The following is a 15,155-nucleotide window of genomic DNA, read 5'->3' as shown; positions in this document are numbered from 1 at the left end:
TAAGACACAAGGTAAGCTTGTAACAGAGACCCCAATAAACATTTATTTCCCATTCGCATGAGTCCAGAGGTAAGCAGGCAGACTGAAGTAGCTCTGCCATTTAAAGTTGTCTGAATATCCTGGTTTCTCCTATCTTGTTGTTCTACCATCCCACAGAGTGTTATGCTCTTCCACGTTGTTGTCACCACCACAACCAAGTCCAAGAGGGAAAGAGGAAGAAGAGGGCAAGTAGTTTCCTTTTAAGAAAATGCCTTGGGAGTTGTACACATTACTTCCATTCACATTCTCTTAGCCCAAACTTGGCCATACCTAGCTGCAAGAGAGGCTAGGGACTATGGTCTCTAGCTAAGCAGCCACATGTTCTGCTAAAATTCAGGGTGGGGGATTCCATCAATAAAAGGAATAATGGAGGAATGGATATTGGGAAACAATGTCTCTGCTATTCACAGTTTCAATCAATATTTATGGGTGATGTTCTGGGAAGACCCTACTGTGTTCTCCGAGATATTCAGAAGTAAATGAGGGGGATCTGTTCACAAGGAATTTTAAAGCTAGGTAAAAAGAATAACCAGAGCAAAAAAGATACAAGAAGGGAGGAAGTGGCTGGTCTGAGGTCCAGGCAGAAAAAATGAGCGGAACCTGGGAAGGTAGCAATCAATGTGGCCTGAGGTGGTCAAGGAAGGGGTCACAATGAAGGTGGTTCTTGAAGTCCAGAAACTTTGACAAGAGGGACTAGAGGCAGTGTGATTCAGTAGGAAGAACTTTGACCTAACTGGATGCAGGTGCAGGAACATCTGGGTTCAAGCCTTGCATTTGCCACTTAGAAACTGTGTGACTTTGAACAATTCACCACACCTCTTTGGGGCTCAACTTCCTTCCTCATAAAATGAGAGGGTTTTCAAACTGTGGTCTCATAGCTCTAGTGGCTCTGCAGAGACCACCCTCCTCTGCTTGCCTCCCCACCCAGCAACCATCTTAGGAGGAAAAGGGTTAGCTGGGCTGTGGGGAAGTTGGTGGGGACACATTCAGAGACCCCATCCCCACTAAAGCCAGGGCAGCTCAAATTTTATCTGTTTTACCTATTAGACTCTTAAGCAAGAGTCCGATAAAATGCTTTCTCTGCCTAAACACTGATGAAAATGATGCCTAAGTTCCCTCCTGACTCTTGGTTCCCTGAGACAGAACAAATGTAAGGGAGGTGGTATCCATAACTTCACAGGCTCTATAAGAAATAAGAAGTATGTAAAAATAAAGATGAGTTAAATATTCTTCAGTACTTCCTGTTGAATATTTTCTTAAAAAAAAAAAAAAGAATTTTCAGTGAGTTCAGAGCAAACTATTATTTTTGAATGTTTTCTCTTCTTTGGAATCCAGTAAAGTGGTGGTGATTCGACATTTTCAGCGAAGTTATGACATAGAGGAGTCTTTGTGCTTATGGTAATCATAAGGGGTTTTTGTCAAGGAAAAGGAGAGTCTGTAGTGTTTTCTAGCCCTCTCTGCTTGTGGCTATGGGAACACCCTCCAGTGTAGGTTGCTGAGGCCTTGTTGCTTTCACAACAGTGAAGAAAAGAACCCTGCTTTTATCTGAAGTCCTGGAGAAACACAGCTCCCATAGCCTGCCCCTCCCAGAGCACTCAGCATTGTACAGCTGATAAACCCAGAATTGCACTACGCTGAGCCTGATGGGAATCTTCCGTAATTTCTTTAAGGGGAGCACATCAGAATGTAAACCCAGATATTTTAAAAAGAAATGGACTTACTATAGAGAATTAGTGCTTAAAAAGTTACTGCAGCAATTGCCTCTTGACATGCTCAGTCTTTGTGAACTTGCTTGACAACATAAGCAGCCAAAAGTTTCAGGAGTTGCCTCAACCTCACTACTGCCCTGCAAATCTTATGCAAGTACATCTAACTGGTAGAAACCTAATTTGCATCCAGCTCCCTAGCTGCAAAGGTTATCTGGGAAATGTAGTTTTTAGCCTTCTAGCCTCTGCAGTGTGGGAAGGGCCACTGGAAGGAGATGCCAATCCGCCATATCCAGCATAGGAGCCATGTTTTCCTTTATTCAAACATTTGACCTGAGCTCACCAGGACTCTGCCAACATTATTTCTTATGGATCATTAACAAGCACTGATTGGGCAAAGGGAAAATGTAAATTACTGCCACAAGGGTCTCTTCCTATCTTTCTCTACTTCTTCCCACCCAGAGATAGATGGACTGTGGGCCCTACGGTTCAGAACTGATGTTTGGAGGATGAAAATAAGAGAAATCATAAAGTATCGAGTGACTGAGATCCTGCTTTAGATTTAGACAATAGAACTGCCCTATTGAGAGAGTCCTCTTGAAGAAAGTGGCATATTTAGAACCATAGAGCGTTAGAGTTAGAAGGAGCCTTAGAAATCATCTAGTTTAGCATTTTCCAAAGTGTGTTCGAAAAGTCATTTAATCCACAAGATGCCTTGCTTAAAATATTCAGTGATCAAATAAGTTTGGGAAATAATGCACACCTTCAACTCGAAGAGTCATAATTATGTTAGCATATTAAAGGCTCTGTGAAGTCCTGCAGTAAAGAATCAACTTAATTTTAGCCTACTGGTTCCCAAACCTATTTGACCTCAGAACCTGTTCTTTTTTAGGTAATGTATATTAGCCTTCTGAGGAATTGGAGTCCTATGGACATGTACTGGAGGTTTGGATCTAATCCTAACTCCTCTTTCCACTTGAGGAAGCTGAGGTCCCAAGCCATGAAGTTATTTGCCTATGATCACAGAACTCACAGATCTGGAACCCAAGACTTGGACATTAAGTCCAGAGCTCTTTCTTCATCCTCACACTGCTGATCTAAAGAACTTCCCTCCTTTAAACCTCCATGCATTAGCACTAGGGAGGTATAACAGCTGCTAAGAGACAGGCTACTCAAGGAAAATCATACTGTGTTAAATATCCCATGGATTTTTAACATGGAAAGGATTCTTTTATCCTTGGGTCCTTGAAGCTAAGAGGGGTAAAGAAGTAGATGGCTGTGCTACTACCCCTACAACTAATGTTATCACAAATGACAAATGTGCAGAGTGAAGGGTAAGTCAACCACTTAATACCTGTTTGCCCCTAATAATCAGTGTTTGGGGACCAGTGGGGATATTCTTGGACCCTTCATTTTTCTGTTTACCTAATTGCAGATCACCAGGAAATGGTGTCAAGTATATTAGCTGCCTATTGCTACAAAACAAATTGCCCCAACTTAGTGACTTAAAACAATAAACATTTATTATATCTCACACAGTTTCTGTGGGAATCTGGGAGTGGTTCTGTCTCAGGGTCTTTCATGGAATTGCGATCACATGTTAGCCAGGAATGCAGTCATCAGAAGGCTTAACTGGAGCGGGAGGATGTGTTCACAAGGTGGCTAACTCACAAGCCTGGGAAGTTCGTATCGGCTATTGGTGTGGGTCATAACAAATTATGGATTCTGTTGCAAAGAATGGGAATCCCCGAGCATTTAATTGTGCTCATGAGGAACCTGTAGATAGATCAAGAGGCAGTTGTCTGGACAGAACAAGAGGATAGTGCGTGGTTTAAAGTCAGGAAAGGTGTGTGTTAGGGTTGTATCCTTTCACCATACTTATTTAATCAGTATGCTGAGCAAATAATTTGAGAAGCTGGACTATATGAGGGAAAACGGGGCATCAGGATTGGAGGAAGCTTCCTTAACAACGTGCACGTTATGCAGATGACACAGCCTTGCTTGCTGAAAGTGAAGAGGACTTGAAGCACCTGCTGATGAAGATCAAAGAGTACAGCCTTCAGTATGGATTATACCTCAACATAAAACAACTGGACCAATAAGCAACATCACGATAAATGGGGAAAAGACTGAAGTTGTCAAGGATTTCATTTTACTTGATTCTGCAATCAGCACCCGTGGAAGCAGCAGTTGAGACATCAAATGATGTATTGCATTGGGCAAATCTGCTGCAAAAGACCTCTTTAAAGTGTTAAAAAGCAAAGATGTCACTTTGAGGACTAAGGTGTGCCTGGACCAAGCCATGATATTTTCTATCACCTCATATGCATGTGAAAGCTAGACAATGAATAAGGAAGACTGAAGAAGGATTGATGACTTCAGATTATGGTGTTGGCGAAGAATATTGAATATACCGCGTACTGTCAAGAGAACGAACAAATCTATCTTGGAAGAGATAGAGCCAGGATGCTCCTTAGAAGCAAGGATGGCAAGACTATGTGTCATGGATTGAATTCTGTCCCCCTAAAATATGTGTCAACTTGGTTAGGCCATGATTCCCACTATTGTGTGGTTGTCCTCCATTTTGTGATTTTCCTATGTGTTATAAATCATAATCTCTGCCTGTGGTTAAAGAGGATGAGGGTGGGATGTAACACCCCTGCTCAGGTCACATCCCTGATCCAATGTAAAGGGAGTTTCCCTGGGGTGTGGCCTGTACTACCTTTTATCTTACAAGAGGTAAAAGGAAAGGGAAGCAAGCAGAGAGTTGGGGATCTCATACCACCAAGAAGGCAGTGCCGGGAGCAGAGTGTGTCCTCTGGACCCAGGGTTCCTAAGACAGAATTTGGTACTGAGAGAGTGGGGTACTGCTCTAAAGGATACCTAAAATGTGGAAGCGGTTTTGAAACTACGAATGGATAGAAGACTCAGAAGGAAGTGAGGAGAACTGTTAACACCAGAGATGGCACAGATGGTGAGAAACAGCAGGAGAGGACTGGAAGCAGCTGTGAACTGGCAGCAGCAAAACCAGGAGACTGGCACCAGACTGCACTGGAGCCAACCCACAAGCAAGAGAGATGAGTGCCTGTCTGCAGGAGGCTTCCTGGTGGAGTGGGGTGCCTCCGGGCACTTACCAGTGGAGCTACTGAGCTGTGGCACACTTGCCCTAGCAGGGCAGATGTGGGTGTGAGGCTTGGGGGCTGAGAGGCCAAGGAACCAGGAAGCAGAAGCTGAAAAGACAAGGAATCTGAGCTGCCTCAGTCTCAAAAGGTATGGCTACGATCTCTGGGGTCTCAAAGAGTGGAGCCATGGCCTCTGGTGTTTCTAAGGGTGTAGTCGCCACTCTGATAGACCAGAAGAATGGTGCCCCTGAAGCTGAGGGAGCAGAGTTTCCAGCCCAGTGGGCCTGTAAGGCAGAGCTAAAACCCAGGGCTGAGGGTATGGCCAATACCTAGAGTATGGAGAGCAGGGCTATTGTTTAAATGGTCTCAGAGAACAGAGGATTATTTTCAAAGCCTTGAGGGCTAATGTAATGTGTTCTGCTGACTTGCTTGGTGCCTCTTATGCCTTCTTTCCCTCCAATTTCTCCTATTTGTAATGGAAATGTCTAATTTGTGCCTGTTCTGCCATTGTACTTTGGAAGCCGATAACTTGTACTCTAGGTTTCACAGATGAAGAGGAATTTTTGGATTTTGGACTTGGAGTTGATTTAAGACTTTTGCTATAATATGATGGGGTGAATATGTTTTACATGTGGCAAGGACATGAATTTTGGAAGGCGGAAGGGTGGAATGTCATGGATTGAATTGTGTCCCCCAAAATATGTGTCAACTTGGTTAGGCCACGATTCCCACTATTGTGTGGTTGTCCTCCATTTTGTGATTTTCCTGTGTGTTATAAATCATAATCTCTGCCTGTGGTTAAAGAGGATGAGGGTGGGATGTAACACCCCTGCTCAGGTCACATCCCTGATCCAATGTAAAGGGAGTTTCCCTGGGGTGTGGGCTGCACTACCTTTTATCTTACAAGAGATGAAAGGAAAAGGAAGCAAGCAGGATTTGGGGATCTCATACCACCAAGAAGGTAGAGCGGGTCCTCTGGACCCGGGGTTCCTGTACAGAGGAGCTCCTAGTCCAGGGGAAGATTGATGACAAGGACCATCCTTCAGAGCCAACAGAGAGAAAGCCTTCCTCTGGAGTTGATGCCCTGAATTTGGACTTCTAGGCTGCTAGACTGTGAGAAAACAAATTTCTCTTTGTTAAAGTCATCTGCTTGTGGTATTTCTATTATAGCAGCACTAGATGACTAAGACATTGTCTCACATACTTTGGACATCATGCTTGGTAAAGTACACGGTCAGTGAAAAAGAGGAAGGCCCTCAATGAGATGAACTGACACAGTGGCATAAGAACGATTATGAGGATGGCGCGGGATCAGGCAGTGTTTCCTTCTGTTGCACATAGGGTCGCCGACTCTACGGCACCTAACAACAACATTGGTAGGAGGCTTCAGTTCCGTGCTACGTGGACCTCCCCACAGGACTGCTCGAGTGGCCTCAGGATATGATAGTTGGCTTTCCCCAGAGTGAGTAACCCGAGAGAGAGCGAGGAGGAAGCCACAATGCCTTTTTTGACCCAGTCTCAGAGGTCACACATCATCACTTCCATCATATTCTATATTCATTAGAAGTGAGTTACTATGTTCAGCCCACACTCAAGGGGGAGGAGAATTAGGCTCTCCTTTTTTGAAGGAAGGAGTGTGAAAGAATTTGTAGATATATTTTAAAACCACCACACCAATAAAGACTTGCAAGGGAGCCAAAGAACAAGGTGCATTTTTGGAGTAAAAACCTATTTAAGACAAAAACAAACGATAAATGGAAACCCTGAAAGAGACCAGGAATTAAAATTTACATGAGACCTGAAGTTTCAACCAGAATCGTTGGCATAAACACTCACAGAACTTCTTGCAATACTGTCTGAAAGAACACTTCTATTGTTTGCACCATGACTAGGAGCATAGATGAAGGATATGGAGTCAAGGCTAAGCAATTTAGAGAGCATTTCCAATATTTTACCTTGTATCCTTCCAAGTTAACTTTTCTTTTCTCAAGGCTTTGAGTTTTCTAAGTGTTGCAATATTCCGACATGACCAAGAGAGTCAAATTCCAGCTCTAGTCTTCAATTTTTTTTTCCTTTTGAGGTTTATTCATTTCTCTGTGCTGTCTGAAAGCAAGATATCATGATCTAATTGCCTAAGAATTTATTTCCAAATAGATGTTGATAGAGTCTGAAAGTCTCAAAAAGATCAGACAGATCATATTTCCTCCTTTACTCAAGACTTTTTATCATTTAAAAAAACTACCAACAACTACGATCCCAAAAGAAATTTCCTTTGTGCCATCTGGGGCGTTCAGTCAATCAACAAGCATTTCTTGGACATATCCTAAAGATAAGAGGTTACCTTTGTTCTCTAATATGTATATATATATTTGAGAGCTAAACAGAAAACAGATGGAGATAAATAAAATAATCACAGAAATTGGATGGAGAAAGAGAAGTGGGCTCTATAAAATAAGCGGGATTTATTAAGGCAAATGTCTCAGAAAAAATGGATCTTAACCCAGAAGGAGCCGTGGTGGTGCAGTGGTTAAGCACTTGGCTGCTAACTGAAAAGTCAGCAGTTCGAACCCACCAGCCATTCCATGGGAGAAAGATGTGGCAGTCTCCTTCTGTAAAGAGTACAGCCTTGGAAACCCTATGGGCAGTTCTACTCTGTTCTATAGGATGTGTCATACGTTCGGTTCTCTAGAGAAGCAAAACCAGTAAAGCATATAAATATCTATATAGAGAGACTTATACAAGGAAATGGCTCATGCAGATGTACAGGCTGGAATGTCCTAAGTACGTGGGTCAGAATAGAGGCGTCTCCTGATTTACGTAGCCGCAGGGGATGGTGAACCCAAGATCAGCAAGTCAGAGAGCAGGGCTCTTGCTCACAGGCTGCAAAGACTACAAATTCCAAGACTGGCAAGCAAGACTGCAGGTAAGCTGCTAGCTCAAGTCCCAAGAACTGGAGATCAGACAAACAGGAGTCAGCTGCAGCATCTAGAGCAAACAAAAGCCCACAAACCTTGCCAGAATGTCCACTTATATCTGATGCAGGCCACATACCTAAGGAAACTCCCTTTCATCTGATTGGCTGCTCATAACAGATTCCATCATGGAGGTGGTCACATTATATCAGATCTCATTATGGAAGTGATCACATCATCATATGACTACCAAACTGCATCATAATTGCCAAACCCTGAGAATCATGGCCTAGCCAAATTGACACACAACCTTAACGATCACAGGGTGGCTATTAGAATCAACTCGATGGCAACAGGTTTGTTTGTTTTCAGCCTGGAACTTAAAGCTAATCTAAATATTTGGGGCCAACCTGGGCAAAGACTTGGAGATGAGAGAAGGAAGACTGAGTGTTTTTAGACCATCAAGGATATGAGAAAAGGGTGAGTGGAAATACAGTGGGAGATAAGACTGGAGGGGTAGGATAGGAGTGATGATCAAGATGAATGTGAACAAACTGAGCTGCAAAATAGTTTGGTGTGATTTGGGACAAATCCTTTGCAAGAAGAAAAAAATTTGTTCAGTATACTACTTTCAAAACAACAACAAACAAACAAATAAACAACCCCCCAAAACAAACTCCTTTCCCATTAATAGAGACCCTTAGAAAGTTAGACCTGTGCTATGGACCCTTGTGAGGAGATGTGAGTTAAGGTCCTGCCCCTCCTTCCAAGTAGTCTAGTAACCATCAAGACTAAAGGTCAACCAACTATACATGGAGGAAAGGGTGGGAAAAGGCCAATGACTGATTCATTCATTCAAGTAACACACTTTGAATGCCTTCTGGTTTGAGAGACAAGAAGGATTAAATGTTTCATCCATGAGATTAGGACAAGGTGGCAGGCAAGTCTCCATTTATTCAACATAAGTTCCATTGCTCACTCTCTCGTTGGCTCCTCTCTCTCTCTTTCTTCCTCCTTTCCTTTCTTTCTTCCTTTAATGTGCAAATTTTTGGAAGATTTTCACAGTGAACATTTATTGTGACTCTGCTATGTATGTGTTAGAGGCTGTGCTAGGTGCTGGGGATACTGAAATGACTGAAGCATTATATGGACAATGGTGATGACACATTTAAAGCCTAAATGCTTCCTTTTCTGCTTCTGACTTTTGCATTGCCAAAAGGGGAGCTATTTCTTCTGGAACAGAGTGGACAATGCGCAGCAGGGGAACAGAATCATATTTGCTTTCCAGCTGCTGTACCAGCTGTGCCACGCTGGCAGTGGTCTCCGTCTGTCTAACTTCTGCTTGCGCCAACTCAGAACCAAGTTATTTTTATACTCACATCATGTTATAACCCCAGTGGTGATGGATATTCTTTAATGCTGAATTTGGAAACAAAAGCATTCTTGTTTATGGAAACCCATATACTAGGTGGCTACTTCAATAGCAATGGACACAAGATGTAAAATATAGCAATAGTCAAGGAATTTTCCAGCTGCCAACAGTAAGGGAGTCATGTAGTCCAATCCTCTCATCTCAGATGAGGAACCTTGGACATAGGGAGGATGAGAGACTGACCCAAAATTATCTGGCAATGTAGACGAAAGCCAGGGCTACTCCAATCTCCTGGCTCTGAGTCCATGCTTTTTTTAAGCCAGTTGTGACCTAACTCACCAAACGAGTGCCGATCGTAATCTCCCTCAGCAAGAGGCCTGCTGGCTTTACTACTCATGCATACACATTATGATGGCTCCCGAACAGTTGACACTCACGACCACCCGACTTCATTTTTTTTTTCTTTAGCAAAATGGCTATGCCCAGAGCCAGCATCTCTTTTCCAAAAATTTAATGTGCCAGAGGGTTGTTGGAAACGGCCTTGATATCTGTCAAGAGCCAGATGATTCACAGCAATGAGCCAACGTACATAACAAAATACCTGATTGGATTACTAATTAGCCACCTCCACCTCTGGAGGGTGGTTGGAAAAAAGAGAAAAGGCAGTGCTTAGTTTGGGCAAATATCAGAAGGGCTTTATCATTCTCATCAAGGCATCGACACAGCACATTAGACCTCCTCCAAGCCATTCCACTGGAACTTCTCTTTCCAGCTTCTCCGGCAAGAGTAAACTTGTTATATAAACATTGGCTTATTGTGTCTGAGCTACAGAAGCACCTCTGTGTCAATGAGAGGGGAGAAACCAGCTGACTTGGGTCTATTTTTCATGATGCCCCTGCTTTTTTCTGCTGTTGGGAAGTTTTGGAAGCTGCAGGTAAAATCTTCCCCTTTGAAAACAAGGCTGACCTGGAATGTGTCATCTTACCTTCAACACGCAGAAGATCCTCAGATTGGGTAGGCCCCAGGAGGGACAAACAGACTTTTCCTCCATCTGGACCCGGGAAGTAGTGTCCCAGTGTGGGGCCCCTGGGATCTCCTTCAAAATAAACACAAGGCATGGGCAGTGTTAGCACAAGTACGGGTGAGGGAAGCTGAATCTGGACTGTGTTCCCCTAATTCCAGGTGGGTACAGGCACACAGATACCTGTGTATTCAGGTGCTCACCAGAGAATAGTGGGAGCCCTACTCCTGGGATTTGGCATAGCAGGGCCGTTGCTTAGGCCCTGTCCTCTGGGATCTAGGGTGGGATGATCGTGGTGAGGCTGCCACTAGCCTATACCTTGCCTTTGTGTGAGTCTGGAAATGGCATTCCCACTGGGCTGAAGCAGCCCAACTGGGGCTAGGCTTGGCCGATGGGGGACACCTGGCGTGAAGGAAAGGAAGCCCCTTTCTCCAGGTGTGTGCAGTCCAGACTCTGGGTACAGGGCTTGGGGATTCCAACTTCAGCTTTCCCTCTCCATCAGATGCCTTTGTGTGGTGCTCAGCATGCACAGCCATACCCTGATGCAGGGACCAAATTCTGGGACTGCTTAGTGACTCCAGGGGGCTCAGGCTAAGGGGGAGAAGAAAACTGTATTTCCCACAGGTGCTTAGAAAGATTGAAGGTGTTTCTATAACCCTACCTTCCCCATCTCCAAAGTAAAGGGGCCAAGAGTAGGGATGGCCACCAGCCACAATGGACACTTAGGAGTACACACACACAGAAGCACAACACACACATTTACAAACACACACACATATTCACAGAGGTGTGCACACACACACATGCATATATATGCACATTTACACAAGGCATGCATACTCACGTGCAGGTGTGCATGCATGTACATACACTGACACACATGCACCTAGGCATACACACATGCCCAGTGGTGCACACACACATCCACACACACTTCCATGCTCATTCAGAGGCATGCATGCATATACAGACATTCACAATCACACACTTATACACCCACAGGTGTGCACGCATGGCACAAGCACTTGCACACATGCACTCCCATGGGCATGCATGCACACACACCCCACACACACTCACACATGCTTTTACTTACATACACACACGCACCCCTCATCCCCAAATATGCCCTTGAGGCTTTCAGCTGCCCTCTTGTCATAGCCATGGCCCTGATACTATTTTAGTTAAGTTCCCCCTGCATAAAGATGTCTGAGTAAATGTGCGCATTCAGTGGGATGTGCTCTGGGCTATGTAGCCTCCTAGGAATGCTCTTGATGCCGACATCAAGTACCTGAAGTTTGTATCAAAATTAAGAAAGCATCACTACCATAAAAGTATAAAGAAGAGGGGATGTGAAAGAAAGGTTCCAACTCAGAAATGGTTTCTAAATGAAAACAACATCTTTGGGAAGTGTGTCTGTGTATGTGTGCGCGCACTCACGTGCTCTGTGGGGAAGGGGATTTGATTTTGTCCAGCGCAGGCTTAAATAAAGCAGCTACAAACACACAGCAGCATTATTGATCTATGTATTTTATTTATGCTTAAAGAATTAAAGTTTATATGCTTGGGGGAAGGAAAATGAGAGAGCAAAAACTTTAAACAGTGAGGCATTCTGTCCCTGAGTGAGCATGAGACAAAAGATGTGAAATCTGTTGTCTTCTTGGTGGCTCTCAGTTCCCACTTGTCTCTGCGAGTGTGAATTTCTTTTGCAGCCTGGAGTGTGATTCTGATGTTAACAGAGATAGTCTCTTCACACAGTCTGGCCCCCGCACACATGCCATCTCTGTCTGGTGTCCAAGCAGAAAATGCAGCCCAGTGCTCTGACGAGGCAGGGACAGCTGGCTGGGCTGCACTGACTGGAAAATGGCTTGTCAGCCTCCAGCATGACACCTCCCTAAAGGATTTTCAGGGGTAATTTGCACCCTATGCACCTTCGCTTTATGAACTGTGTTTAGGTCAAAGGCCCCGTGCAAGCTGCCACTGCAACTGTTCCTGTGTTATTGATCTTGCATAAGCATCTTAGTTCCCTCCTTGACTGTCAGCATCTTAACAATAAGAAAATTTAAGTGGGGCTAAGTCTTAGAGGAGGAATCCCTGGGTGGCATGAAGTTTAAGTGCTCAACTATTAGCTGAAAGGTTAGTGGTTCAAACCCACACAGAGGTGCCTTGGAAAACAGGCCTGGCATTGTGCCTTTGAAAGGTCACAGCCTTGGAAACCTTATGGAGCAGTTCTACTCTGCACACTTGGAGTCTCCATGAGTTGAAACTGACTGGAGGGATGACTGACAACAAGTCACAGGAGTGGCCTTGCCCTACCTCCCCCTTCAGTAGAAATGCAGGCTGCAGCTCTCTGTGATCAGGCCTCAGGTTGTGCCCTGGGCTGCAGGATAACTTCTTTCAGGAGACTCTTCCTACTGGCAGGGTCACAAGGCTCATTTGAAGGGGAGGAGGTTTACGGCTTGGGGTTCAATAAAAAAAAAAAAAAAAAAACTAGTGCCTGGGGTTCAATATACCCGGTAAATTCAGTAGCATGCTTCCCTGTAAGCGCAGGGAGCTGTGTCATTACACGCTGCTGCCAGGGATGAGGAAAGCACAGTACAGCTTGGCAATGCATGTTGGTGCAGCAAACCCCTTAAAACATGTACTGACTTCTGAGGAATATGCATGGTGAACACTAATCCCACCGACATCGTTGGAAATGCTGCCCACTTTCCCTTTGCAATGGGGTGGCTTTCAGACAGTTTATATCATGGCTGCCGTACAGCCCTGGCAAATGATGAAAATGAGCCCGGGGTCAAAGACAAGCCAAAGAGAGGCTGGGGCATCTGTACCCCAGGAACGGTTACCTCGTCCTTCTGCTGGGAGCCCCGTCCTGGGCTGTCTCAAATTCAGGGGACCTGTGGGGCTGCTGTGGGTTGATCTCCTGGGGCTCTTCAGGTCCCTCTGGTTCTCTGACTCTCTTCTTCCTTTAATCGGGGGCAGAAGACGCGGTGGTAGAACGACTTTCTGGGGTTGGGGCTCATCGTCTTCCAAAGCAAAAGGGGAAAAAGCATGAGAGAGAGCGCTTCCGCATTAGCAAGAAGGAGGAAGAATCGCTTTTCTAACTTGGTGATGGCTCCTAGGGTTTAGGTAGTTTATTCCACTCATTCTCAATTTTATCCCTTTACCAGCCCTGCTAAAGAGCATATGTCTTCCATGGTCAAGGTGAAATTACTCTTGGCTGGAACAATGGCCCTCATTTGGGGGATCTCCAAGAATTGAGAGGAATTGAATAGTGATTATTGTTAGTCTCATCTTATTGATGGGACCCTGAGCTAAAAGGAGGACTACAGAGCCTGCGGACTCTCTCCAGCCCTCGATCTGAAGCTCTAAGAAGGGACACCCACAGCTTTAGAGCTCATGGGATTATTTGGTACAGATTTCCAGTCACAGAGCAATTTTTCTAAGCAGAGCCAATTATTACATTGCACCCTTAATGTATAGAAGGTACAAAGTACCCCCCCATATGGCAGTGGGAGGGCAATAGGATTGATAATAACACTCCATAAAGCACATTCTATGCTCCACCTCTGTTCTCCCTTTCTCTAACTCTTCTCAAAACCATCAAGCACTGTTCTAGGAAGAATGAATCTCAGTAATCTAAGCGATTAAGGCCTTGGAGCCCTGGTGGTGCAGTGGTTAAGAGCTTGGCTGCTAACCAAAAGGTCAGCAGTTTGACTTCACTAGCCACTCCTTGGAAGCCCTATGGGGCAGTTCTGCTTTGTCCTATAGGGTTGCTATGAGTCAAAATCGACTCGACAGCAAAGGGTTTTTTTGGTTTTTTAGGATGGCTGGTGGAGCCCTGGTGGCATAGTGGTTGAGAGCTCAGCTGCTAACCAAAAGGTTGGCAGTTTGACTCTACCAGCTGCTCCTTGGAAACCCTGTGGGGCAGTTCTACTCTGTCCTATAGGGTTGCTATGAGTTGGAATTGACTCGATGGCAACAGGTTGTTTTATTTTTTGTTTGTTTTAATCTCATTCAGAGGGGCTGGTATTTATTTCATGTTCAACACAACTGTTGCTATTTGTTTAAAAGCTAGCTTGAAAAAAAAATTTTTTTTTTCACATACAGTCTCATAGTATCATCACCCCACAAACTGCTGATTTATTATACTAGAGAGATCTGGCAGTACACCTTTAACTGAATAAAGGTTAAAAACTAACATCACTTATAATAGAACAAACTGATGTTTATTTTGTGTCCCCTTGTGTGATGAGCTGAGAAGGACTCAACATCACCTACGTGAAAACTCTGCCAAAAATGCTTATTCTGAATCTAATCACAAGGAAACAGGCAAAACCAAATTGAGAACGATTCTACAAAACAACTGGCACATACTCTTTGAACATGTCAATGCCAGTTGAGAATCCGGACATAAATCCATCCACATATGAGCAGCTGATACTTGACAAAGGCCCAAAGTCAGTTAAATGGGGAAAAGACAGTCTCTTTAACAAATGATGCTGGCATAACTGGATATCCATCTGCAAAAAAATGAAACAAGACCCATACCTCACGCTATGCACAAAAACAAACTCAAAGTGGATCAAAGACCTAAAATAAAATCTAAAATGATAAAGATCATGGAAGAAAAAACAGGGACAATGCTAGGAGCCCTAATACATGGCATAAACAGTATACAAAACATTATTAACAATGCAGAAGAAAAAGTAGATAACTGGGAGCTCCTAAAAATCAAACACCAATGCTCATCCAAAGACTTCACCAAAAGAGTAAAAAGATTACCTACAGACTAGGAAGAAGTTTTTAGCTATAACATTTCTGATTAGCATCTGATCTCTAAAAATCTACATAATACTACAAAAACTCAACTACAAAAGGACAAATAACCCAATTAAAAAATGGGCAAAGGATACGAACAGGCACTTCACTAAAGAAGACATTCAGGCTGCTAACAGATACATGAGGAAATGCTCACGATTA

General features: G+C 44.0%; 1 protein-coding gene across 5 annotated transcripts in view; it reads right to left on the bottom strand.

Annotated features, from left to right (window-relative positions):
• Nucleotides 1-15,155, bottom strand: part of KIAA2012 (KIAA2012 ortholog) — a 143,727-nt gene that overhangs the window by 83,864 nt on the left and 44,708 nt on the right. For 4 of the 5 annotated variants that reach the window (XM_049887879.1, XM_049887882.1, XM_049887884.1 and 1 more), the window contains 2 exons: nt 13,019-13,198; nt 10,137-10,247 (listed from right to left, as the gene is read on the bottom strand). In XM_049887879.1, coding sequence (XP_049743836.1) covers nt 10,137-10,247; nt 13,019-13,198 — 291 coding nt within the window. The remainder of the gene's footprint in view (nt 1-10,136; nt 10,248-13,018; nt 13,199-15,155) is intronic. The other variant, XM_049887880.1, reaches the window with a different exon arrangement.

Source organism: Elephas maximus, chromosome 6 (genome assembly GCF_024166365.1).
Source record: "Elephas maximus indicus isolate mEleMax1 chromosome 6, mEleMax1 primary haplotype, whole genome shotgun sequence".
NCBI classification, from domain to species: domain Eukaryota; kingdom Metazoa; phylum Chordata; class Mammalia; order Proboscidea; family Elephantidae; genus Elephas; species Elephas maximus.
This window is presented reverse-complemented; position numbering and strand designations above follow the sequence as displayed.